At 37.8% G+C, this 27,478-nt stretch overlaps 1 protein-coding gene across 3 annotated transcripts in view; it reads right to left on the bottom strand.

Moving 5' to 3' along the window:
* Positions 1-27,478, bottom strand: part of LOC122804506 (synaptotagmin-like protein 2) — a 3,492,381-nt gene that overhangs the window by 768,208 nt on the left and 2,696,695 nt on the right. For all 3 annotated transcript variants that reach the window (XM_044074423.1, XM_044074432.1, XM_044074438.1), the window contains one exon: positions 22,624-22,799. In XM_044074423.1, the coding sequence (XP_043930358.1) occupies positions 22,624-22,799 (176 nt within the window). The remainder of the gene's footprint in view (positions 1-22,623; positions 22,800-27,478) is intronic.

Genomic DNA, 27,478 nt, shown 5'->3' with positions numbered 1-27,478 from the left:
AAACTGAGAGCGCCTGAAAGAAAATTAACTAGAAAAGGTGAAGAGAAAATACTGACTGGGAAGAATCCTGCAGTTACTCAGCAAAAAGTAATTCACTTCCAGCTTTAGTGCATGGCTTCCAGTAATCTAGAGGAAAAAATAAATGAAAAGTGCTCAGAGCTGATTAAAATAAACGAAACATTAAAAGAGTATACAAAGTCAGATAACAAAAGGCTGGGTAAAATTAGAAGGACCTTTAAACAGATATTCATATCAGCTGATATAACTGCAATAATCAGAGGTTGAAATAAAGAAAAACTGCTCAAGAAGAAATGTTTCAAAAAGTCAGAATTAGAGGACAGAGCACATAGGCAAAATTTGAGATTTTCTAGTGTACCAGAGAAGCTTAAAGGAACAGACTGTATTAAATTTTGTGAAGGCACAAATAAGCAACTGGACTGGTAATCCACAGCAGGAGCTGTTAATTGAAAGGGTATACTCATGCTGCAAATCTGCTCATGAGAAAGCATCCAAGACCTGTATTAATAAAGATTCAAACCTACCAGCATAAAGTGATGGTACTGATAAAACTGTTGCAAAAGGGCAAAGTATTAAAAGTTGCAGACAGTAGATTGTTTGTGGAAAATGATTACTTACTGTACACCAGGCAGAAGAGAAACAAATTTAATCCAGTAATCAGGGAATGTCAAGAGGCAGATGTGAAATTCAAGCTGCTGTATTCAGCTGTCCTCAGAATATTTTTTTCCTTGAAGGATCAAAGTAATTTTTGGTACAGAACAGTCTAAAGAGGAAATACAAAAGACTGTATGTCAAAAAGAAGGGGACTCTGCTTCTCATTTTTTTGATAATAAAGCACACCGAGAGACTTTGTCAGTGAAACCTTTTCCACTGTTCCAAAGGAAAATGCTTGAGACACATAGAACAGGAGTTGACCAGAAGGGGTGGAAGTAACTTGGAATTGAACCAGAATCTGGAGTTGGGAGATGGAGATGATCAGGAAGACCAGCAACATGGACATTAGTAAACAAAGCATCAATTGCATTTGTGAATTTTGGCTGTACAAGAAAAAGTGGAGAGAGTGTTTTTGTCGACTGTTAAACTTGTGAGGAACTGAAAAGCATTTGTCTTACTTCATGTCATTAATGTTTGGAAGGAGACCCTAGAGGAGGGGAAGAAGGAAAAAGGTTACTTGAAAGTAAAACAATTTTTGTTCTTAACAGTGTTTCTATGAAAATTTTCACAATATAAAATTCAAGTCACATAGTACTTTATTTTTAGTTTGTGTATGTGATCAAGTTACCAAAGTTAACAGATAACTTTTGACTTTTTTCTTTATTCTTTTTTGGTATTAAGAAATGTAGGCATTACAAAGCAAAAATAGAATAAAAGCTAGATAAAAGCATGTTTAAGTGAATAAGCTGTCATCTTGGGTTGTTGAGGTGGGGGATAGTCTTCAAAAGTACACAGATCATAATATATTAGGACCTGTATATCTTCTCTTACTTTTGAATAGGTGAATGTCTGTATTATGAACTTTGGCTTAATCTAATTACAAATTTTAAGGGGCAACAAGTAAAACAAGAATGAATATAATGAAATGGTTTCCTTTAACAATAAATGTTTCAGCATGTCTTTCAGGCTTCTTCTCTTGTGTATCCACAGGGGCAAGCTGATAATAGGGCAATAAAAGCCAGAACACTGGTTTTCTTCAAAAAGGCTAAAAGTTAATGTTGTCTGAAAGCATGCAAGTTGTTATCTCATCTGGGAGGGGAACAGACACCAATTAGTGTAAGTAGAAGCACAGGCAATAACACAAGACTTTGCATGGATAACCTGAATTTCAGGTTATTTAAGGCCTGTGTCAGCAGCTGCCTATTTTGGGCAAATGTTCCTATTAGGAGAGTTAAACTTCATTATTTGAAGATGTACACAGTTGTGTTTCTATTAAATTAACAGGTTATAGGGGTGTTTTGTTCAGGGTTTATTTAAACAAAAAGTCTTATAAAATGTGACACAGATTCTAATGGTGATAAGAAAAAACTGTATAAGGGATTAACATGCCAAACATTAGTGGGTGCGTGTATCACAAAAGATGGAAATAGAAATTTAAAAAAGCTTTAAAAAAAGTCAAATAAAAAATCACACTGCTTTTATTTAAAATCCTCCATTAAATACTTTCATTTCTGCAACAATGATTAGAGACTTCTTCAGACTGAGGTAACCATTTAATACAATAAATAAAAACAGTAGATGATAAAAAAAACTTCCTTTATTAATACAGATGTATTGGTTAAGTTCTTTCACCCCTAGTTTACATCACAGGACTTCCTCAGAACTCAGTTCTGAGGACATCCTGTGATGTAAACTAGGGGTGAAAGCTCTTAACCAATATATCTGGTATTAATAAAGGAAGTGTTTTTTTACCATCTACTGTTTTTATTTATTGGCAACAATTGAATACACACCACTTTTAAACTCAATTTAATTCACATGACTTAAAAGCACATGACTGCAAATCTATCAAATGCTTTCACCCTTTCCAAATAGATTATAAAATCCTTTCAGTTATTTAAGTCAGGTGGAGAACAGGCATTTAACCTTACCTGTCATGAATATTCAAGCCACCACAGCTCATCTTCAGGGTTAAATAAGCTTTTAACATTTTCTAAAGCTTCTAACACTATGAATTTTAAATCTCTCTTGCACTTGCCATTTTTATAATGCTTGCATAAAGCATTCATTTCATCCCCTATCTGAACAGCATATTTGTGTTCATATATCCTTCTGTTCAATTCACGAGTAGTCTGACCTACATAAAATGCCTTACAGGCTTCACAAAAAGCCAAATAAACCACATATAGATAGACATAGATTTGCATGAAAACATGCCTGTAATACAAATCTTGTTTTTACCCAACATAAAATATGCAGTGTCTCTATACAAATTATTACACATTACAGTTATAACATTTTACCATTCCCCTTTTTTCACATTTCTTTCTTGGTTTGTTTAATTTTTGTCTGAAAAAAAAATTCTTAAAACCCTTAGCCTTATTTTGGGTGAACAATGGCTTATTTTCCCTAATATTCTTGTAATTGCTGTGTTCCCCTCAAAAAGTCCCCAGTTTCTTATAATGATGTCTTTTGATGGCTCCTGAATCAAGGCTATTACTTACAGGCATCCTAATTCTGTTTTCACTACTACTGTTCTTATTTTTTCTTCAATAATTCATCATTTTCCTCTGGGCCGTCACTTCTGTCAAAGAAGTGGTAACCAGATCCCTAGGGTAACCCTTAGTGATCATTTTATTACAAAACTGATCTTCTGCTTCTTCTACAAAATCTTCTTCCCTTTCATTCAAATTACTGATTCTCATTAATTGTCCTCTTACAATGTTCTCTTTAGCTTGCTAGGGGTGCATACTAGTGTAATGTAAATATGTGCTGTTCTGTACTTCCTTTTTGTGCACCTTCATAATCAATTTGCCTCCTTTGTAAATTGTCACATCCAAAAAGTCAATTTTGATGAGACTATAATGACATGTGAACTTTAAGTAGGAACAAACATTGTTAATATAACTAAAAAAATCTAGGGACTCTTTAGTTTCCCTTCATATCAAAAAGACATAATCAATAAATCAGAACAATTTTACGATATAACTATTAAACATGCTATGCAGACTGTTTGCAGTTCCCAACCATGCATAAAGATATTTGCATAGCTAGGAGACATTGCTGACCCCATAGCCACTCCACTGACCTGACAGTAAAATTGGTCATAAGAAAAAAAGTTGTAACTCAACGTTAAGTCTATTATCTCCATTAATAAACTCACAGTATTAATAGAAAATAACCTAGACCTTAACAGTTCCAATCTAACTGTATCCATTACCTTTGTTGTTAGGTATCATTGTATAAAGGGATTTTATATCTAATGTCTCTATAAAATCACCTTCTAACACATTAACACACTCTAAATTTTTGATAAAGTCAAATGTGTCTTTGATACAAGTACTATTAACACATTTTTGTAGGTATTTGTCGACAGACTCTCTTTTGTTGTTAACACACACTGTATAAGGGATTAACATGCCAAACATTAGTGGGTGCGTGTATCACAAAAGCTGAAAATAGAAATTTAAAAAGCTGCCATGTATAATAAGTGGGAATAATGACTTTTTACCTTAATGGTGATACTTTTCAGGTTATCTTGGAATGTGAATGGTCTCACAGGTATAGATGAAAAGGAAATAATATTTAATTATATTAAGAAATGCAGAATGCAAATAGCCATGCTACAGGAGAGACATTTGGGAGAAAATGAGCACGAGAATTTGATAAAGAAAGGATTTCAGGATGGATATTCAGCAGAATATCAAGAACAAAGGAGATGAATACTTATACTAATTGACAGTCTCCATTAGTGACAGAAAAGGGGAAAAAGATAATAATGGCAGATTTGTGGCAATAAGTGGTTACCGCCAAGGGATGAGTATTATGGTGGCATGTATTTATATTCCACAAAAAACTATTATGGAGCTTAAACATTTTGAGAGAAATCAGTTTTCATTAGGGAATATTACTTATAGGTGGGAACTGGGATATGATTTGCAAAATTGAGGATGCATCTTGTAGGCCTAGAATGGGAAATATAACAAAAAAGGGTAGATTTCTAAAATGTATGAAAATATTTGGTATAAAAGATGTGAGTTCAGCAACAGGAACCCAGAGGGAATTTACATATTTCTCAAGATACAATAACAGGGCTAGACTAGACAGAAATTATATTTCATAGGAACATGTGAATTTAATTGAGAGCTAAGACACACATCCAATAACTGGTTCAGATCATGTGTCAAGATTTACTAAGATGAAAATACAGGATAATTAAGTACAAATTAGACAATGGCACTTTCCCACCTTCCTGTTAAAAAGAGAGGAATTTAAGGAATGGGTAGTGAAAATTATTCAGGAGCTGTTAGGTAAGATAGCAAGCACACCAGAAGGTATAAGCTAGTGAGTGGGATAAAATGAAAGTGGAGTTTAAAAATAGTGTAGAAATAAAAGAAACAGTGATTTGGTTAAGAAGTAACAATTGACAAAGGATAAAGTATTAGAGAATAAGGGGACCCTCACAGAACAAGTGGTGGTGCAATTGCAGAGTGCCCAAGAGCACATAAGGAAGTACCTGGAGAATATGCATAAGTTTGAAAAGACTGCTGTTAAGCAACTATTTTTTAACAGCTCCAGAACACAAAAACATTTGACAAAATGACTTGGACAACAGAAGGTAGAAAGGGGTGTTGCTAAACTCAGGGAGCCTATAACAAGAAAAATAATCAGAGATCCTGTAGAGGTATTAGAGATGTTTATACAATTTTATATAAAAATGTATGAAACAGGCAAGTAGAAAAATTAAGAATTACAACTGAAAATATATGTGGAAGACAAATATGTCAAGGTTAGAGGTAAATGGGGCCCAAAAATAACATAACAGTGAAGGTAAGACAAGATGAGATAAAAATGGTGATGTATCACCAATCTGTAGGAAAGTCTCAGGTGGAAGTTTTGAAGCTAGGAGGGAAGAAAGTGATAATGATGTGGAAGGTTTTGTTAAACAGTATTTTAAAAAGAGGGCAGGCACCAGCATCCTGGAAAAAAGCTGTGGTGGCTATACTACCTAAAGATGGTAAAGACACATCAGATCCAGATTTATATAGGCCCATTTCAATTGTAAACCATGGTTATAAAGGGTTTATGTCTACAATGGCTACAAGAATGTCAATGGTGATTCAAAAATTGATAAATATGGATCAATCTGGTTTTGTGTTGGGTAGAGAAACACCTGACGACAACATTAATAGAACAATGATGATCCAGAGGAAAGCAGAATGTAAGAAAATACCACTGTTGTTGGTGGGTCGTGAGGCAGAGAAAGCATTTGACAGAGTAAGTTGGGCAATAGAAACTTTTGCATTTCTTGATACATTAATAAAGTTAATTAAAAGGATATATGAGGGACTGGAGGCACATATCAAAGTCGAAGGTTGTCTCTGAACAGAGAAACTAGGCCGAGCTGCCCTCTTTCCCCTTTATTTGCACTGTATTTAGAACCATTGGCAAAGAAAATAAGGGATACAAAAATACAAGGATACAATTGGTATGGTGTTCAAGAAAAGTTAGCTTTATTTGCAATTGCTATTATTTTGTACTTGATGGAACTACAAAAGGGCATTCTCAGTGTTGTGGAACATTCTGAGAGAGTTCCAAGTTTTTGGGATATAAAATTAATGAAAACAAAACAAAGGCTATAGCTATAAACTTTGTACTCACACATGAATTGGTTCAGCAGTATCCATATTTATGGGGACATGATAAAATGAAGTATTTAGGAGTATGGATTAAAACAATTCTGTTATGACAGCCAAGGATAAATGGAAAGAGACTAAACAAAAGATAATACAACAATTGACAGACAGGCTGCTCTTGCCTATGGATATGGATAGCAAGATACAAGCAGTAGAAATGTTTTCAGTCCTTTAGTTTTACATAAAGGTCAGGCATATTTTTATCAAGCAGAGGAGAAGTTGTGGATAATAATAAAGAGTTGAAGGGAAGAGGGAAGAATAATGTGGGATAAGTTAATCCACCCAATAGGACAGGGAGGTTTAAGATTACCTGATTTGATGGGATATTTTAGAGCTACGCAGTTAAGGCTATTATACATAACACAAGCAGAAAGCTACAATTCAAAGTGGAAAGGGATGATGATGAAGCAAGGGGTAAAAATTCAAGAAATAAGGAAATAGGATTTTGGACAGGACACGACACATAGTTAAGGAAAATAACAAGTCATACAGCATATTATATTAGTAAAGTAATATAAAGTATACTAAGAACTTAGCCACCACCAGGAATGGAGAAAGGATATTCTGCTGATAGGGATGACTGCAATTAAGAGTACAGAGAATAGTCAAGAGGAGGCTGACATTTACTGGAAGAAGATGGCAAAGGAACCAAGGTATTGGGAAAAATAATTAGAGAAGGAAAAGTAATAGAGTGGGAAGAAGCCAAGAAGACATATGGATTGTAGGCTAGTGACTGACTTCCCTATCAGGGATTGCTATCAGAGTGTAGACAAACAGAAAGGGACATGGAAGTTCTAAATGAATGACCTGCACTGGCTGAGTTTTTAACTGAATCTAGAACAGACGTCAGTGCTTAAAAAGGGATAACTAGAAGGGCATATAAAATATTGCACAATAACTATAGGAATCAATCAGAGGTGGTCAGAAAAGATTGGGAAAAAAATAAGCAATTCAGAAAGAATCAAGGGGAGGACATATGTATGGTTCCCAAATATGCAACAAAATCTATAATATTTAGGATATTTACTTGGAAGTGTTGCATAGATACTTTTATTTCCCAAGTAGACTCAAAAGAATTTTCACTTGGGTAGATGGCAAATGTTGGAGGTGTGATGGGGAAGAAAAAGGTACCTGGGTAATATATGTTTTCAAAGTATAATGAGGTGGCAGACTTTAAAACTTCCCTACAGAATACTCTGTCAGGAATACTAGGTGAACAAATGAGTGTAGCTAAAGAAATAATTTTTTTGAGCTGGGATACAGGATCTGAATTTCCTAGACACAGTAAAGACTTAAGTTTAATTCTGGTGGCTACCAAAAAAGCAATTACTAGAAAATGAAAATCAAAGTCTAAAGCAACTGTACTAAAAGTTGTGAATATTGTAAACAGAGAGAAAAGAGCAGGAAGCGGGATTTTTAAAAGGGTAGGAGTATATTACATAGCAATTAATGGAAATTGTGGGAACAATACATGAAGAAAAATGCTTTGGATGAAGAATGAGGTTTAAGTAAAAGGCAGGACTTGGGCATTGCTGACAGAATCAACAGGTTAGGTACAAACACATATGTCACCCGGTGGATAGCCAACTGCCTCACAAACAGGCCCAGGAATTTAGAATTGGGGAGTCTACCTCTACAAAGAGGCCAGTCACAAGTAGCGTCCCTCAGGGATCAGTCCTTGGTCCACTCCTTTTTGGCATTCACTTCTCAGATGTCAAACCCAGTGTCACTGGTCTCTGGCTGACTAAATTTGCAGATGATTGCAAATTAGGAGCTGTCATTGAATCTCACACTGACACAAATGTCCTCTGGGAGGGGCTGACACAGACAAACAACTGGGGTCAGAGCCATGGACTAAACCTAAATGCCAAGAAATGCATAATAGTATTCTTTCGGAAGTCATCCATCCCTGGTAACTATCATATTGACAACACAGCCCTTAGAGTTTACTCAGTAGTCGGGAACTTAGGGACACACACAGAAAGTAATCTAGCCTTTGATCATCACGTGTCTACAGTGGTGAGGGAATCATTCTATGTTGCGCAACTTATAAATAAAGGAATGGCATCTAAGTCCAAGGAAGTCATTGTTCCACTGTATTCAGCATTCATTAGACCTATCACTGAATACAATGCCCCCTTTGATATGTACCTAACCAGGCATCTCCAACAACTGGAACGTCCATAGAGATTCCTCACTAAAAGAATATAAGGCGTAATTAAAATGTCCTATGCAGACTGCCTCAAGGCCCTATCCCTGTATTCTGCCTCCTGCAGGTTTTTGAGGGGAGATCTATGCCTGGCATACAGGGCATTATCAGACCCCACTCTGATTGACTTCTTGCATCTCCACAAAACAAAAAGCCCCAGAATTACTCATTCTAAAGACTTAAACCTTTCCTGTGATATAAATAGGACCTGATGGAGAGATAAGTATGTATCCCAGAGACTACCCCATCTATGGAACAGGCTCCCCCATTCATGTGAAGCAGAGTTCCACCCTAACCCAATTCAAGTGCAACTTGGACAATTGGATGGGAAACTTAGGTTCATAGGTTGGTACTAGGCTATTGGCCCTAGGGCCTATACAAGCCTAACCATAACAATTCCCTGGCTATTTCTTCTCACAGTATTTACTTCCCTGGACCCCTGTCTAGCAGGGCAACTAATGTGATCCTCGGGGTGAATGTCCTATCTTCCATCCAATCATCAAGGTTCCTTTTGAAGAGGGCCAAAGAGGCACTCTGCTTGACATGTATGGGCAGTCTATTCCAGAGTCTGGGGAGTCTCTGGGTCAGGAACCTATCCCTCCAGCATGTTTTGTTCATTGTGATGACAAGGTTTAGATCCCTGGAGCGGGTGTCTCTGAGGGATTGGGATTTCTTCAAGTGTAGCATGTCCAACAGCTCTGGGTTTGACATGGCCTTGTATGTTAAGCAGAGATTGCCTCTGAGTAGATGATATGCGACAGAGTATAGGTGGAGTTTTTTTAGATGGTCCGCATAGGGCATCTGCTTCAGGCCTGTGATTCTTTTAGTGAGGTATTTCTACAGCCTTTCCAGTTGTTGCAGATGTCTTCAGAGGTACATACCAAATGGGGCATTGTATTCTATAATGGGTCTAATGAAGGATGAGTACAGTGGGACAATGACCTTTTTTCTGGATGAAAAGCCCTTAGTGATGAAATCACTGGAAATTCATTCCTGGTTTGGCACCTAGGTCTCTAATGGACTCCAGTAATCTGTAAATGGTTCATCTCCCATGCCCATGCTTGCACTTATCAAGGTTATCAGAACTTGTCGAGATTTGGGATGCATAGCTAGGCTTAAAAAGGCCCTTGTGGTCATTCGACTAGCAAACACCCAAGAACCTATAGAAAATGAACAATTTATGTAATGTTGCTTTGATTATATGGTATAAAACAATATATGTGTTGTACAATGTTTGTAAATGTTAACTTGTTAATATGGTTTGACTACATTTACATAAATGTAAGTTTGAATATGCCATACGTGATAATTCATTAAAGGACTTTAAAAAAGGAAGAATTTTATTATCTGTAAACCAATTAAGTGAGCTGATGTACTGCAGACCATTTTCAGACACAATCTGGCCCATATGAGCAAACGGCGAGCTTCTTGAGCCTTGTAACACACTTTGGTACACATACCCAGGATCCTACTTTTTCATTTACCATAGGTTACTCTCCTGAAACAAACTAACATCTCTAAAATGTGGAATCTACAACTGCACACAAAGAGCAAGGGCATTTGTAGTGGGTGTGTACAGTAGCACGATACAATCCCCTTTACATAAGTTAGTTTTAGTAATGCACTGCATTGTATTGTGCAGCTTTACCTGTTCACATCAGAACCAGGAAAAAACACTTCAGTTATCTTACCTTGCTTACAGATTAGATCTTTTTTCTTCTGAAAATTAAAAATGTCTCCCACACACTAAAATGTTTCCTTGGTTCTCTTCTACAAAATGCACAAACTTATTGTACAAGAGTCAGACTCATTTGCCAGGTATCTTTGAGAGAGTCCTTTTAAATATTGACAATGATGAGACTTGTTCTGTGTATTGGTTATCACAATAGAACTGGAAATCAAAATTAATCAATACAGCAATAACACAAAGACGGAGACCAACTGTAGAGTGATGAGAAATGGCAGCTAGAATTTAATGCAAAAGGAGCAAAGTTATGCATTATGGAATGGTAATACAGAGAAAACATACATGGCTAGAATGGTGATTCTGGAAAGCACAATGGGAAAGAATCTGTAGGCCAAGTTCACATCAGGAATGAATCATGCAATGGTATGTGAAAAGCTAACAGCATCTTGAGGTACATATTATAGGATGTGGATTTCTAGTGATACTAAGAACCATAGATTATTACTAGACTTGCAGTCCAGGAGACAACTGAGTAGCCTAGCCCAAACTTCCAATTGTCCACAGTACTGTCTGGTAAGGGACTTTCTTTATATCACATAGCAGGCAAATGAGGGTTGATGACTCAATCCCTGTAACTCAGGAACTACAACTCATAACCTCAACTATTTGCATCAACTGCCAGACTGAAATCTTCATTCTGTTGCACTAGAACCATAATAATCATGAGTACTTAATTCAGTCGTGATGCACACAATGAGAGAACATGCAAGACAAGAGTCAGCAATAGAGTGAAGACAATAAAGGGACTAAGATGCAAGGACAGACTTAAAAATCTGTGCAAGTGTGAACTACAAGAAAAATGGGTAATATGCACACAATTTTTTTTACGCAGTCCATTCAAAGACACTCCGGAAAGCTGCCCTTAGTGCAAAACAAGATTGGGTAAATAGCACCAGGTATGAGTAAAACAAAATGACTGATGGGCCCAGCAGTGACTATCATCACACAACACAAATATTAAAAACTGTCTTACCTTTTTAAATAGCTGTCTAGTATAATGGCTGTCCTGTTGTATTAATCTCTAAGTGAAATTATTTAGCAGGGTCATTGTTCATCTTATGTGCATATGTGTATTCATGTATATGTCTATGCATGTACAAAACATGGGATAGTTGAAGTCTGAACTGCGTAAGCTGCGGTGCTTTATATGATACATAATTGAAGTTAAAAGTAAAAAATAAATTAAGCTCAAACAAATTAAAAATATTTAACTGCTGATATGTACAATGTGATAGGTGGGATGCAGGCCTTTTTTAATATTAAATTTTCCAAACATTCCACTGTTCAGATAAAATATTTTTTTTATGCTGGCAACTATAGTTTACCATTACTAACTGCAGTTCATTTGGCAAATGAAATAACCCCATTTAATATCTATTTTAGCATTTGCAGGACCTGTTAGTTGAAGGAGGATGATATGAGTTGGTATTGACAAATTCAGACCTCAGTCCTCATATTGGGGCAGACAGAGCAAGATATGAGAACTGCCTGTGTCCATATGGGTGGGGGCAAAAGGAACAAAGGAGGAGAGGTCATTCTAGACCTCTGTCTGGCAAATAATGGTTGATGGCAGCCAACGTATGATTCAACAAAAGATCACATACAAGAGTGGCCAACATGCAAGTTAGGTTGACTTCCACATAGTAAGCAAAAGGGCAGTGGGGTACAATCAGAAATGCAGAGTCACCTACAGTGCAACAGTCCAGCCCACAGTACAACCCATTAGACACCACATTTAACTGCAAACAGTGGTCAGACAAGGCTCTAAGGTCAACAGAGATGAGGCTGAAGACCCAGAAGTTGACTGGAGCAAAAACACAAGAGTTCAAGTGGTATACCCAGGGCTCTGGCATCTGAGGATGAGGAAGAAATAGATGGAGTTGAAGAAGAATGAAGCATCACAAAATAGCATATGGGAAGACTTTAGAACAGATATGTGGCCAATACAGGTGTAAGGAAAGCTGGCAGTGGAATGCAGAAGTCAAGGAAGATAGAAAAGATGGTCCAGGCTTAGAAGGAATATTGGTTGACTAACAGAGTATAAGAGAGCCCTTGAAACAGCAAAGAAAAAGGCATTAGAGGCACTCTACCAGATTCTGAAAAATGATTCAGCAGATGGCATAAAAATTCTATCAGGTTGCAAGGAAAAAAAGGACAGATAGAGAGGATAGTCAGACACCATTCATAAGGGATGTCAGGAACAACCTGCTCAATAGTCCCCAGGACATTAAAGGCAGATGGATGGAGTACTTCCAGCAGCTTCTGAATTAACTACACAGAAGTTGTACTCTCTCATACACAGCGTATGCTGCAAAGGGAAGAAGTGTGCACTCTAGAAGAACAGCACTAAGGAAAATGATGTCAGGATCATTCAAGGTCACTGCAGACATACCAATGTTCTGGGTGAGTTAGGGGAGAAAGGGCTCTTAAGGGTACTCATAGTAGTACGTAGAGAAGGGCATATCCCAGATGGCTGAAGATAAGTGTTCCAGTGACCATGTATAACAACAGTGAGGATATTCACAGCTGTAGGCAGTGCAGGGGTAACAAACTCCTGTCATACTGCATGAAAGCCCTTGACAGGGTGATTGATAAACAAGTAAGCCAAGTAGTAGAAAGTAATATGGGAGATGAGCGGTTCAGATTCGGTTCAGGATATAGCACAATTGGCCTTTTGTTTGAAGTGAGACAGATAGTTAAGGCGCTAAAGGTGAGGAAAGTGTCTAACTGGGAATTCCTAGACTTCGAGGAAGCATATGACAAGGTCCCAAGGAAGATGGCTTGGGAATTCCTATGATGGTTTGAAGTTCCAGAAATACTGGTAGAATTAGTGCAGGCTATAAAACAAGGACGCAATGACAACAGTACAAACAGTGCTCAGACTCACAAAGGGGTTCCAAGTAGTGAGGGGAATAAATCTGGGTTCATCTCTGAGCCCAGTGCTGTTGATACAGGTAATGGCCTACATTTGCAAACAGGTTGGAGGAGATACATCAACACAGCTGCTGTATGCAAACAACATGTCATTACAAGCAGACTCTGAACAGGAACTTCAGAAAATGATAGGGGAATGGAATGCAAAAACTGAAGGCATATTGGATGGAACGTGAATACAAGGCAGCTATTATGGCAGCAAATGGGAGAAATCAGAAGAAGCTGACAATTGAGATAGAAGGGAAAATAGTGGAACAGGTTTACAATGTCAAGTATCAGGGCAGGGTGGGTGAGGAGAATGAAAGTCGGAATTAGGTCAAAATTAAAATTATAGGATCTGCAGCCAACTAGCACAAAGTGTCAGGGGTAGTGAGTGACAGAAGAATGCCAAAGAATCTGAAAATTAAGGAGTATAAAACAGCGGTGTGAAAAGAACTTCTATATGGTACAGAAATCTGGGCAACGAAGGCAGAATAGTTGAGTTATGGAGATGAAGTAATGTAAACACCATCAAATTCACGAAAACCAGAATAAACTTCAGAACAAAACCGTGGGAAAGTAAAAGAAATGGACTGTGCTCTTCCTGTTCCTATTAGTATTGATTGCTATAGTATCAAACTGGAAAGCTATTTTGGGAAACCGAGACAGAGTATTAGGGGACCACCCACACTTCATTTATAAAAAGGTTGCAAGTGTAAAGTCCATTTTAGAAATAGGAGAACACAAAACTGTGAGAGGAGCCACTGGCACTTACCCATGCTATAACTGCAAACAATGCAGGTTTATTGATTCATCAAAAAATATATTTTTTCCACACATTAATAAAATAGTGGTACGTAAAGGCAGATACAACTGCAAAAGTATGGGGGTAGTATATTTGGCAACCTGCTCCACCTGTCATAATTTCTATGTGGGGAAAACAACTAGAGCCTTTTATAAAAGGATGTATGAACATCGGTTGGCTATTAGAAATAAAGATACTAATAATGTTTTAGCCAAACATGCTTTGGAGTGTTCTGACTTCAAGAAATTTGTATTTTTTTTTGTGTTGGATGAAATAGATTTGACTCCATTTGTCACAGAATTTAATAATGCCCTGGAAAACAAGGAGCTTAGTTGGCAGGTTTTCCTTAGGGCACATCATATTCCTGGTCTAAATGAGACCTTAAATGTTAAATGTCTTAAATCGTTTGTGTCTTTCAGCTTTTCCCGGTTAGGGGTCGCCACAGCGGAACTCCGGTCTGCTAATGATTGGTAGTTGATTTTTACGTGCCGGGTTACCAGCCCTGATGCACAACCTTCAACGAAGGGATGCCCATTCACGCATGTCTCCACGCAGAAGACGCTCTAGCTGTGAATCAAACTGGACAGCGTCTTACTGTGAGGCGACAATGCTACCGCAGCACCACCACCGTGGACTGTTAAATGTCTTTTAAATAACAGACTATATTATTAAATAGTTTATCTGACAAGTATTTTTACAGTAGGCGCACATTTGTATGTGCTAAATGCTTTTTGTATACCTGTCAAGTGTTATATTTCACATTTAATATTTTTGCCTTTAAGAAAATGGTATGTATTAATGAACAATTAGATGAATGGACATTTGACTGGTTTATTTATTAATCCAAATTTGAAAACTGTAGCTGGTGACACCTTGTGAGCTTAACCTTCCTTAGGATTTTCATTATTTAAACTTGAGTAATTGATTTACTGTTCAGTTCTGAAGTTTGTTGTGATTAAAATGAAAGAAAGCGCTTAACTTTTTATCTGTGTGGACAGTCATCATTTTGTCTTTTCTTCACAGTTTTGTTCTTATGGAGATGAAGTTCTTGAGATGGGTGGTAGGATGCACACTGTGGAACAGACAAAGAAATAAGGGTATAGGAGCAGAAGCCAAGGTAGCTCCAACTGCAGAGAAGGTCAAAGAGAACAAATTACGGGGGTTTGGGCACATGGGCAGAAAACCAGATGATGATTTGGCAAAGATCAGTGAGAGACAGGAAGAAGATAAGAGGAAACGATGTCCAGCAAAGAGACGGATGGATTGTGTGAGACAAGGTCTATGACAGTCAGCCAAGGTAAGAGAATGAGAGAGGTGGCAACAATTGATCAACACCCTAACCCCATGCAGAAAATGAGAAGGATAAACAGCTGTTTTTAGAAGCAGTGTGTAACAGGTGCATTCTGATTTATTCTGGATAAAATCAAGATAAAAGAAATCCAAATGTTTGTGTTTCTGTTTTGATAAATGTTTTATCCCTAGAACATTGATTATTGCCAGAAGATGAGTATAAACTGGTATTAGTCTGTAAATACACTGCAGTCTTGATTTTATTAGACAGATTGAAACAACATTTCATTAAACAATTTTGAAAATTCATTTGCTGAATAAACTACCTATACTTGTACCTTCAGGGGCGGTTTTGTTCCTCATACTATCACAGTGTGTTTCCTGAGATATTTACAAAATCCAATAGTTATCATGCTTTCCATAACCGTAAATGTGCAACATAATACATATGACGCAGCACTACAAAGAGTCCAAGTATCAGCTGACAGTTTTGTTGTCCATCTCAAAGCCACAACCTTGCAATACTTCACAAGCTCCATTTTTTTTAATTTTAATGTAGTGGTTAAGCTACGGCATACTTATTTCCAATTTTATTACACGTTATCATTTACCAATACCATAAAAATGAGTTTCAATAGTCCTCCATACCAGAAGTATATGCTGACCCCATAATTATGTGTCACCTATGTCTCGAGAATACTGCAGTAAATAATTAAACCTCTCCAGAAGAAAAAGTGATTATTTCCTTTCCCCTTTGTAATTAATATAGATGAGCTCTTATTTTATTATTCCTAGTAAAACCTGTCACATGTTGATCATCACCAAAGTGCACAGTACTATCTTTACCATGCATAGTTTCATACAGTCAGGCATTGAACACAGCTATACCTCCCTCTCAGTGATATCAAGAACTAACACGCAAGGCATTTTCTTCATCCCACCCTAATTCTACCACATAAAACAACTGACATTCAATGAAGTGCCTAGTATGTTATTAAAACATTACTTTGAATTTTCCAATATTTCCAATATTTTCATTATTTTGCATATAAACCCCTAGAATGTCAATGACTATGTATCTTGCAAACACTATAGGATATATTGTTATTTACAACTACCTTGAACATTAGTTGAGAAGCAGGTAAAGTACTTGTCACTGTAATCTAACTATAAGGCTTCTCCTTTGTCAGTCCTAAGTAGAAACCTCCTTTACACCCATCAGAATTCCTCTTTTTTTTTTTTTTGTTTTTGCAAAGGCTTATATTTTGATATGCCAGTAAGTTTGCCTGATGCAAACCATGATATAGCATTAGCTTCTTAAACAAATTCTTCCACAAAGCTTAAGATTTCTTTAAGCTACTCACACAGTTTGGATCAAGATTCTTGCTACTGTTAGTATAGCTAAGCATCATAAAAAGTGTTGATGTGGTCATCAAATCACCAAACAAGATATGCACCATTTTAGACTGTATAGTCTTAGGAAGATCATTATGTTAAAAACTAACAGAGGTGGCGGTGCCAGAGATTCAGTGAGACTACTGAGCACTGATAGTGTGAAAAGTTGTAGCCCCACTTTATGAAAATGATAGTCGCCAACTACCCAGAAAGTCTTCCATGCATCCCCAGCTATCTCAGAGTACAGTTATAAAGCAACCACTCACAAGCCAAGTCTAGGTTTGAGCCTCATCAAGGTAGGTTGAGTGTCCAAACTCCAAACACTTCAAGTGATTAATTTGCCTCATGTAGTGAGTGACTAAAACCAGAGTCAGTCTTCAGTCTCATTTGAATTCCTTGGACATTGAAGAGGCATGCCCATGGCTCCCATCCCTTGGGAAACACCCCTGTATTCTTGCACTACTCTAGTTCCAGATCATCATTTAGAGCCTTTTGTCAAGCAGTGTGATCCTGGTTTCCAGTTCTTTGAGACATCTTGTCAAAGATCAGACGTATTTCGGGCGAAGGACTCTACTACTTGGTTTGGTCCTGAGGACCACACAGGTCAACAAGGCTCAGTCTGAAAGTATCCCTCAGACAAAATGTTGCTTGGACACGCACCAAATAACTAGGTAGGCAAGTGTCATTTTAATGTCTGGTGGAAATCTATTGAATGTGATGATAGAGTTATAGTGTGTCCTGGGGAAGGCCTTTTCCCACTCTGCTACCTTTGATAAGTATTAATTCTAGCGACAATTCTTGATCTTCCACTGCCAGGACCACATCACTCATGTGACCCAGTGGCAATGGGGTCATGGTTCCTGTTCATCTCCCACTTCTTTTATGAAGTCAATAAATCTCAAGACCACTGTCCTTAAAGGTAGGGATAATGATGCCCTCAGACTTTTGAGGAGCAGTTTGGACTATCCTCTCTTCCAAATGTGTGTATTGAAAATTTTGGGGAAGAAGCCTGAGGATTTCTTGGCCATTCCTCCACTAAAGACCAACATTAAGATTGACATTTTAGAAGCCCAAAGGCATGTGATTCTACCTCTTCACCCCCCAAAAAAAATTCTTAAAAAATGCCATCAGAGTGGCTAGATTACCAAGTCATTGTTTTGGTCTAGTATATATTCCAAGGAGCACAGCATTTTGCTATAAAACATCTAGCACTCTGGAAATGTGTGGCAGGAGATTACAGTACTCTGTTGCACTGAGTATTAGGGCACATAATTTATGATTCCTGCTCCAGTTTGAAACTGCTCTTGGCAAGGAAGACAACGGAAAAGGTAAATATTCGCCTGGACTGAAGAAGAACTTTGTGAGAGATTTTCCACAGAATCTACTGTCGGATAATTGTATCCTGGTATAATTTTTTTTCACTGTGTTGATGCATTAGATAGTGCTGCAGGCTCAATTGTGTATTCCAGTACAGCAGTGGCATGACTGAAACTGCCCTACCTACAAGAAAAATTCACAGATAGCATCCTGGATTCCCAATTTCTAGGGGATATGATCTTTTGCTAGCTTGCCTAGGACATGGTTAAGCAAGCCTACATGTCTGTGCAGGGGCTTGTATGACCTTTTCTGACACTTTCACTTCCTTTTTGGCACATACATTGGCCAACTTATAAAGAAAAACAAGTCTTGGCGTCTGACAAAGGATACAGAATTCTGCATTGTATTGCCCTCTCTAGTACTTGTAAAGTCACCTAGGCTGATCACTCCTCCAGGAAGCTTGCAGAAGTCTGGGGCATGGCCTAAAATGCATTAGGTTTTATGACAGAGCATACAACTCCTATATGGGCATCCACCATCCTCTTTCTTGCTTAATTTATCCACATTGCCTCCTAGACTTCATCCCTACTGATATGTTGTATGTTCCCCTCCTGCAGCTGCATTACCATTTTATGCCTCTTACTACTGATATGTATATTACATAGTATACCCTGGTTGTAATCATCATTTTTATTATTCTGATTAAAACCATAAGTATCTCAATCTTCCCCATCCTAGGATATTTTACACTTCATTTAGTTATGATTTAGATCTCTCGTTTTCCTTAGAGTCACCTTAACTCCTCCTTTCAAATAATTTACCTTTGGCTAAACTTCCATACCATTTATCACTTCAGATGACTCATTTCCTAGCCTTACCAAAGTATTCTATTTTCTATAAAATTCTGTCCTGGATTATTCCTGCTATATATCAGTATCACAAAGTATCCACCCAGCTTTTAGCATCTTCTTCTTCCAAACATCTTCAACCCACTTTGGCAACATGTCCATACCTACCAAGAGGATCCAGAGTGAGTGTGCATACCGTGCCTTAAACGCCTTCCCTGTACATTCACTAATCTCCATTTCTGTTTGTAGCAAACTGTGTCCACCTACAGTGCAACTTCTCCCACTTCCAAATCCTTCAGTATCTAACACAAGAAACATTCTACTGAATCAGATGCCTTTAAATCCAGATAAATATATCACCGCACCATTTAAGTTGCCTTTTCACCATGGCTATAAAGTACAGTACCAGACAATAGCTACCACATTTTTAACAAACTTTGCTTGCATCTTCTTAAATAAAACCAACAACAGTGTCTCCAGCCTCACAACAGCCTTTGCAGCTACTTTGCTTAAAGAAATTGCCCTAACAGCCCCTACAGCTATGGTATATTTATTCTGCTTTGGCAATAATTCCACTTTCATCTGTCCTGCTGATCTTGGCAGCCTCCTTGTTATATAGAAACATTGCAAATGTTTACTAATCTCTTCATTTCCTCTGCCATTGTTTTGTATACCTTAATAAGGAATCCTACTTTGATTATCTCTGCTATCTTTTTCTGCCTTATGTCTTATCCTTTCCTACCCATCCTCCTTTCATTTTTTTCCTGCCCTTTTTGAATTATCAATGGTTCAACATGTAGTGAACATGTTTTTGGTGCAGTAAGAACAGAAGGCTATGGGTTCTATTCCCATTTGGATTCATTTTCCATTGCAGACACTGCAGTGGAACATTAGGGGTCCCCTACTCCTGGGTGTTCCACCCTTTGGATGAGGCATTAAATCATTTGCTTGTATCCTGGTCAAGTTTCCCCCCAGTCAGTATGAATGCCACCTTGGGTCTCCCCTGAAGAGAGCCCACTGGTCTACTCAAACTAATCTGGTTACCACAGGTTAAAATAAAATATTCATAAAATCTCAGCCATGACTTGCCTGACCTCCGTAGTTTGTTCTGCAACTCCTCTTTAATTAGGTAATAATGACCACTTCTTTTTCCTCCATTAATTTCCAAAGTATATATTTCTCCACTTTAGCCTTTGTTTCCACTACCACCCTTTCCTATACAAAATGTCCCTCTATGTTTCTCCCGACCTCCATCCATTTTATCCTTTTTCTCCTTTCTTCTCTTACTCCTCACCTTCTGTCTCTTTTCCTTTGTACTTCTAGCTTGATTCTAGTCATTCCATCTTTGCAGTCAGTATTTACCCTCTCTCTCCTTACTTGCTATATCAGTCACCCTTTTAACACGAGTTTTTTATGACCTTAACTTTTTCCTCCCAAAGACTCCTTACCCATCTTAACATGTCCTGCTACTTCATCAACCACCATTTGGATTCACCCTAGCTCCATGTTTTATCTTCTTTTTCCTTCCCCGAGCATCTTAAGACCATGAGTCCAATACATGACCATATCTACTATCATCTGTACACTTTTATGCTCTCTCGATGAATGCTCCCTTACTGGAAACTAGTCTGTTTATAAGCCTGACTTACTCCATCATTTACAAAGGTGAGCAGGGCTCCAGACAGATACTTCTCTCCCTGCAGCTTTCTGAAGTTCTCTTCTAATTTCCTCTGTCAGTTCCTTTTTGCTCTGTCTGTTTAATTCTGTCTTTGCTCATTATCGCATCCACGGCCACTTTCACAGTTACATTAAAATCTCCCTATTTCTACCTCAGGCCTATACCTCATCCATACCCATTTTTTGAAAATGTTCCTAAGAAATATCTCATCCATACCATACAGGTGCATCCACATTTCCTACTCTCCAAACTTTTAACTGCTATTCTCCACTGCCATATTATCTACCCACCATTCCTTTAATCTCTCTTGCTTTATCAATGGCAATCCCATCCCTTAAATATTTGGCTACCCCCCACAAAAAAAAGTTTTACCTCCACTCCTGAATATTCCTTCATCTGTAATTTCCTAACTTCTCACTCTCTATAGTGCCACTTTTTTACATTCCTTGTTGTTTATAACTGCTGCATTCTCTTATTAGTACCCAATTTTTTCTAAGATAATCATAATCGTATTCTGTCCTTTGCCTGTGTTTTTCTTCTGTTCCTGCTAGCATTATTTCAAAGCTGGAATGTCATACCTCTAACAAACTGCACACAGCTTGCATTTCTGAGCATGTTCTAAAAAATAAATTTCAAAACCATAAGATAAACAAATATTTTGTGAACATTAAAAGCTATTAAAACTGCACAAATCTCAGTAAGAATTATTCTTTATAGTGATACTAATCAGTGCATTCATAATCTTCCCATGATTATTATATATTATAATGCACACAAACCCAAATTATATTTTTTGTTATACTTTTACAAACAAATTCTCATATCTTGGAGACTGTACTACCTAGGCATATATTGCTAGAACACATTTGTTAACCAGACATAAGCTTTCACATGACAATAACAAATTTTCAATGAATGCATGCTTATTGAGATAGTTACAGAAATATGAAAACATATGCTTAATTGTATAATTAGCAATTAAAATATCTCTAAAGATGTGTAACTTACAGTGCAAATATCAAAGATAGTTTTCATCATCTAACATAATAGTTTGTAAGTCACTTGTTTTTAAAGTGTTAAGTACAAATAAACATATTGTTTACTTTAATAATTACTAACACCTAGCAATATCGCTGGTACAGTGTGATATAAATTGGCAATGACAATGCATTTCCCTCTTTCCCGCCATGGCACATCACACCATACCACTCAATAACATGTAGGGCTCTCAGTTATGAAGACATGAACACAAATATGAAAATATGAATAATAAGTGACAAATAGTGATTAATTTCTCTACCGCAGCACACCATAGAATAACAATCTTAGTGTCATTTTGTTACTAATTCTTTGCACTTTCTAATACTGCCTATTATTAGCTGGTAAGTTCTTTAAAGAAGCCAAACCCAAAAAAGGTCTGGATGTCAACAAGGCGCTATAGGTGTGAACTGGAAATATTCAAAAAAGGTGTTCTAGGATTGAGTGAGTTAAGTGACTTGCTCAAGGTCACACAGTAGGGCAAATGGAGGCTGAGAGGATCAAACCCACAGGAGGCAGCTCACTAGCAGCTTATGTAGCCTTAATCCTCTTTGCTAACTGCCAGAACAAGTACATCAAGGAGAGGGGGATAAATAGCAGTTCTGTATGACTGGTGACTGCAGTGACGAAATGTAAAGTGGATTTAGTGCATCCAAGCAGACCAGTCTCTAATTTGTATACTGTTCAGCCTGAGATGAACCTTTTCACCTGCTTGGCATCATTCAGCCACATATGAAAGAAGTAAATGTTCCTAGACAGTATCATTCAAATTAAGCAAGCAATGAAATAAATCAAAATAGTTATTTTATCCAAACTGTACTGTATGCCGACTGTTGCTGTACTATGGTTCTACACTCTCAAAATATGAACTTGATACCGAATTCTAATTGTGTAATGCTCTTAATTCTTTTTTTTTTTTTTTTTTTTTTTACTTTGAAAGCAGTCAGAAGTATTTATCTGTTCAGTTTTATAGTGGAATAAAACATTATAAAAGTAGGTAAAGACTTGTACTTACGGATCTGTGCGGCCTCTTTTAAGATTTACAACTGCTAAATCTAGGCACTGCTCCACAAGTATGGTAAATTCCTTCTTCACTTCATCATATTTTAGGGCAAATTCCACAGCTCCCTGAACAGCAACACTCCCAAAATCTCCAGCCTCACTATACAGGCTCAGACTGCTTCCACTCATCTGAAAGAAATTAAAGTTAAATCAATGCAGCACCTTAGATAGGTAAAAGCTCATGGAAGACAACATAGTTTTGCTATGAGACACTTACACATAACATGCATCTTGGTATTAGAACAAGAGGCAAACCTGTCATAATACATGCATATGATCCAACAGACCCCAGCCAGTTCACCAGCTGCTCTAGCATCTCTAGCAGAAAGTCTCATGATAATATATCCAAAATAGATTTTGGCATCAAAAATATATCATGTAACTTTATCAAATGCACATTCATGCAACAGAAGAGCACAATGTACTGTTGAGATTAGTCTGCATTAATAATGCATTTTCTGATGCTCATTTCATCCTGTACAAGGTTGTAGGTAGAACAAGAGGCTATTCTTGCACTCAGTGGGTGGAAAGCAGCTAGCTCATCCTGGATGGAACACCAGTCCATTGTAGGATGGACAGATGGACTCACAAACACACATACACCAAGCACACATACATACACACATGCACACACATACAAGCACCCCCCCACTCCACACACAATGCATTCATAACTCATGCTTGCCAGCATAAAAGGATGCATTCATGGACTGTCACCCTGTGAGGAGTCTGCAAATTTTCTTCTGATCCTAATACACTTTCCTGATTATAGGTAGGTGTAGTGCAGTGACTGCTCCATGTGGCTCCTGCAATACAGTTTGCTCTGCATACCTCTCAGGCTCAGCTCTGCTGTGCAGGTTTGAACCTCAGCATCTAGCCTTTTACTATTGCCTGCATGCCTATGTTCTAATGCACCAGTGTTGATCCCTCAGTTTGACACACAACTCTTCCCCTTGGGATTGGTGAGGCACTGCTGACCACTCCCCTCCCTCCATCCATCCCCTGCCTGCTCCTCCAATACCTGCAATGTTAACCAAACTGGGTCATGGGCATCATAGTCAAATCTTTATTTGCCTATGCCAAGGAGGTGGCTAAGAGAGGAGTATCCATTACCCATACCAAACATGAGACAGCACTTCTCTAGAGACTTTATAAAGTTTGTAAAGAAACCTACCAAGACCAGGAGAGTTGCACATTTTCAGAGGAGAACTCAACATTTGCAGCAGCTATGTTTATAAAGTGACTGCATCTCTGGTAATATCAGTCTTTGTAGATCCCTCAGGTTAAATATTACTGAATGTCAGAGGTGGTCTTACTACCCTGCCTGGAGTAGAGTCCCATTAGTTTTGTGCAGGACCACCTTTATTCTTGCCTGAGAACAACTGATTCTACGTGTACCACAGACGTTAAACATAATCACACCTGAGGTAAATCCATTGGTTTCTTAACACTGCATGCCAGATACGTTTCAGGACAGTTAAAAGCAGAAAAACTATTAATTCCTAATGAAAATAAAACATCCTTGTCATCTTGAAATCTTTGTAGCAATGCCTTAATCAAGCAAAACCTTGCAGGGATGTGATCATGGACCATTCCTTGTTCAGTCAGCATCCCAAAATGATACAACCCATTTAATTGATGCCTCCTCTTTGAGCCCTGGTTGTTATCCCCCCCCCATTTATTTCTTTCCTAAATACAGTGTTGTGTGTGTCATATAAAACTATAGTCATGCATTCTCATGACAGATTAGCCTGCAAAGTCTAACACTGCATATTCATTGACCATCTTTAAATTACAGGGTTTTGCAAATGGAACAAGTCCTGCCTTAAAAAAAATATCCCCCACCCATGATACCACTGTAGGCAGATATGGCCTCTGATGGAAAACACACCCAATAGTACTTTCAGGCTCAATATGTAATCCTGCCTAAGCAGGTTTAATCCAGTACCAAGATTATCTAGTTTATATTATATGTTGGATAAGATGCCCCACTCATACCAGTCACATGATCCAGATGTAGTGATTTACCTCAGTGTATTAAAGGCATACACCTAATAGCATGCAAACAGTAAAGTCCAGAACTGAATGCATCATTAAACTGAGGTTTCCTTGTCAAAAGAGTCAAACCAAGCCTAACAGGGCTAAAGACTTTCCAAAACCTTTTAAGTGACTGACCTTTGCAGAAGAAAGCTTAATAGCAACTTGTAAAGAACCATTTCCACGCAAGGTACCCACAGAGTACAACTATTCTCAGGATTAGCTGTAGACTGAACAGCCATACATGTGTGACCACCACCACATACACAGACATTAAATCATTACAAAAAGAAACAAAACATGATATTCTATTGCTCCTGGCAACTGTTACTTTATGGTGTTAACGTATAGCTAATTATTTTCCTGAATAAATAACACACCTATTGCATGTGTACTTGTATCCATCATCAAGTTATATCTTTCTAGTAGACTAGTGCCTCTCAACATTTCCCAACACTAGGTATAATTAAATGGGCTTCCATCAGTCCTCTGGTCTGTGACTACCAGTTCTAGATACCATACTTCCAAGTATCCATTCTCATTGCATGCACCCAAGTCTGAGACCTTGGGGACAAAAATACATATGGTAACAGACAGCACTGCTACTCTGGAACATGCCAACAACTTTAGGAACAAAAAAAAACATCATTCTCCTTCTTAGACTAACATGTACTATGTAGTAGGAGTAAACATTAAGAAGAAAACAGGACAAATGCTCCATTACTAGAAGTCATTTCTGATGAGCTGTATATGTAATAATCAGCCTTCAGTAAAGCACACGCATCCTAGAACACTGGGAGTTCTACTTATTTCATAAGCTGGTCGAGGCTGGAGAGTCAGGAATGTGTGAGTTAAAATTGCCAGTTCTGCTTTGCACAAAAATACATCTCCAGTTCTGTAACTCAATGTAAGCTGCTGTGGCAGGGAGGCGGATGAGAAAGCACTCTCCACTCACTTTATTTCTCAAGACAGTACAATCCATATAATGTAATTTATTATTTTTTTTAAATGTTTTTCAGGGCAGTAGAAAACATATCAAACTATCCATAGCATCTGAAAAACAAAGTCAAAGATGTCAACATGGGACCACATTTTTCAAATTCCCACATGTATTAAACATCTCTATGGGAACAGACTCAACGGACAAAGAGGTGTCTGACTATATACCTAATAATCCATCACAATAACTGGAAATAATATAGGAAATCCTTTTTGTACAAGACTTTAAAGATGTTAAATAAACTGGCTACAGCTAATCACCTCCTTAGATTTGCACCAGTACAGCAATATAATTCCATTGAGCTGCCTTGTGTCCTTTCACAATAGTCTTAGTTTTCAGCCCACTCCCTCTGTGCCATTCTCCCTGTCATGAGTACTCAGCACACACGTCTGTGTGTGTGTGTGTGTGTGTGTGTGTGTGTGTGTGTGTATGCCTGATAGTTTTGTAGTTCAGTACTGCCTTCTTGTATTTACCTGTCAATTTTTAACCAGGAAATGTATGACAGTTATTCATTCTTCCCTTTTGAATCTAGCTAACTACTAGCCGTTTGGATTAATGAGGTTATTACATACAAACTGCTTTCCAATATCAGATGACTGCACCTTCACATTCTCCATTTGGAATCTTTAATGACTTAATATTGTTTGAGGAGGCTTGTTACTTTTAAAATAAAGGATAACAAATAATGTCTCCTTTCCTATCTGTTGTCAGACTGGGCATACTATTTTACTTAGCTTTCCAACACCTGTTGACATTCTTTTATGACAGATGTGGCAAGCGGACCTGTCTTTCATTGGGCAGACTTTACAGACAACAAGAGGTCAGATGACATTCAGCTGACAGATGAGTTTCCTAGGAATCTAGGCCACAGCGAAAGGATTTTTGACAAACTAAGGCAGGATTTTTGCCTTTCCTTTGATTTTCTTGTTAGGTAGGGAGTCCTTGCAAGTTATCACAGTGGGTGAATGTTTTTGCATCCTGGGGAGATTTATAGCCCCCTGCCCTGGAAACACAAAGGCAAACATCTTGACTGCTATTTGTATATAACAGGTTTTAATTTTAACAAGAAGGGATTTAATGCCTTAAACATCTATCTGGCTTCACAAAGGGTCTATAGTTTTCAACTGGAGGATGGCTTAGAGCCTTAGACTCATCTCTCTCTCCATCTTTCTGATATTCTGAGGTAAAATTTTATGCTGTTAGTGTGAAGAAAAAAGTTTACCACCATTGCTTACTGAAAGTATGAGATGCCCTGTCATAACACTAGGTGACTACCTGTTCTATAGCTATAAGTTGACTTATGAATCAAAGAGAAAATTCTTGTGAAGCTTTAAAATGTAGTTTACTATTCCAAATGATACATCTGACTCCATAGAACATAACAAATGAGCAGATTTGGGCATACTCTTGTGGTATCATTGTCTCCTCCTCTCTTTCTAGAAGTGTGGAACTGGACTGCTGATTTGCTGCATTTAAATAAACTTTTGAAGATTTCTTCACCAGTGTAGCCTCAAGATGATCAGGCCATGGTTAGTTCAGTCTGGGATTCAGCACAGATTGGCAGCATCCTAGTAGACCATTTCAATTCTGTAATAGGGCCATGGGACACAGATGCACTGAGTATGTCCCAAATGTCGGTGCTGTTCCAGCTAATGCACTCTTACTCCAGGAGACAGAGTCATTCATTTACAGGGTCACACCACTCTTTTTTTTGTCCTCAGCATTTAAAATTAGCACAAAAAAACGACAGGCTGTACTGTTCCACTTCACT

Source organism: Protopterus annectens, chromosome 1.part1, assembly GCF_019279795.1.
Source record: "Protopterus annectens isolate FY-2018-M chromosome 1.part1, PAN1.0, whole genome shotgun sequence".
Lineage (NCBI taxonomy): Eukaryota > Metazoa > Chordata > Ceratodontiformes > Protopteridae > Protopterus > Protopterus annectens.
Note: the sequence above shows the minus strand (reverse complement) of the source record. Positions and strands in the feature narration are given on the sequence as shown.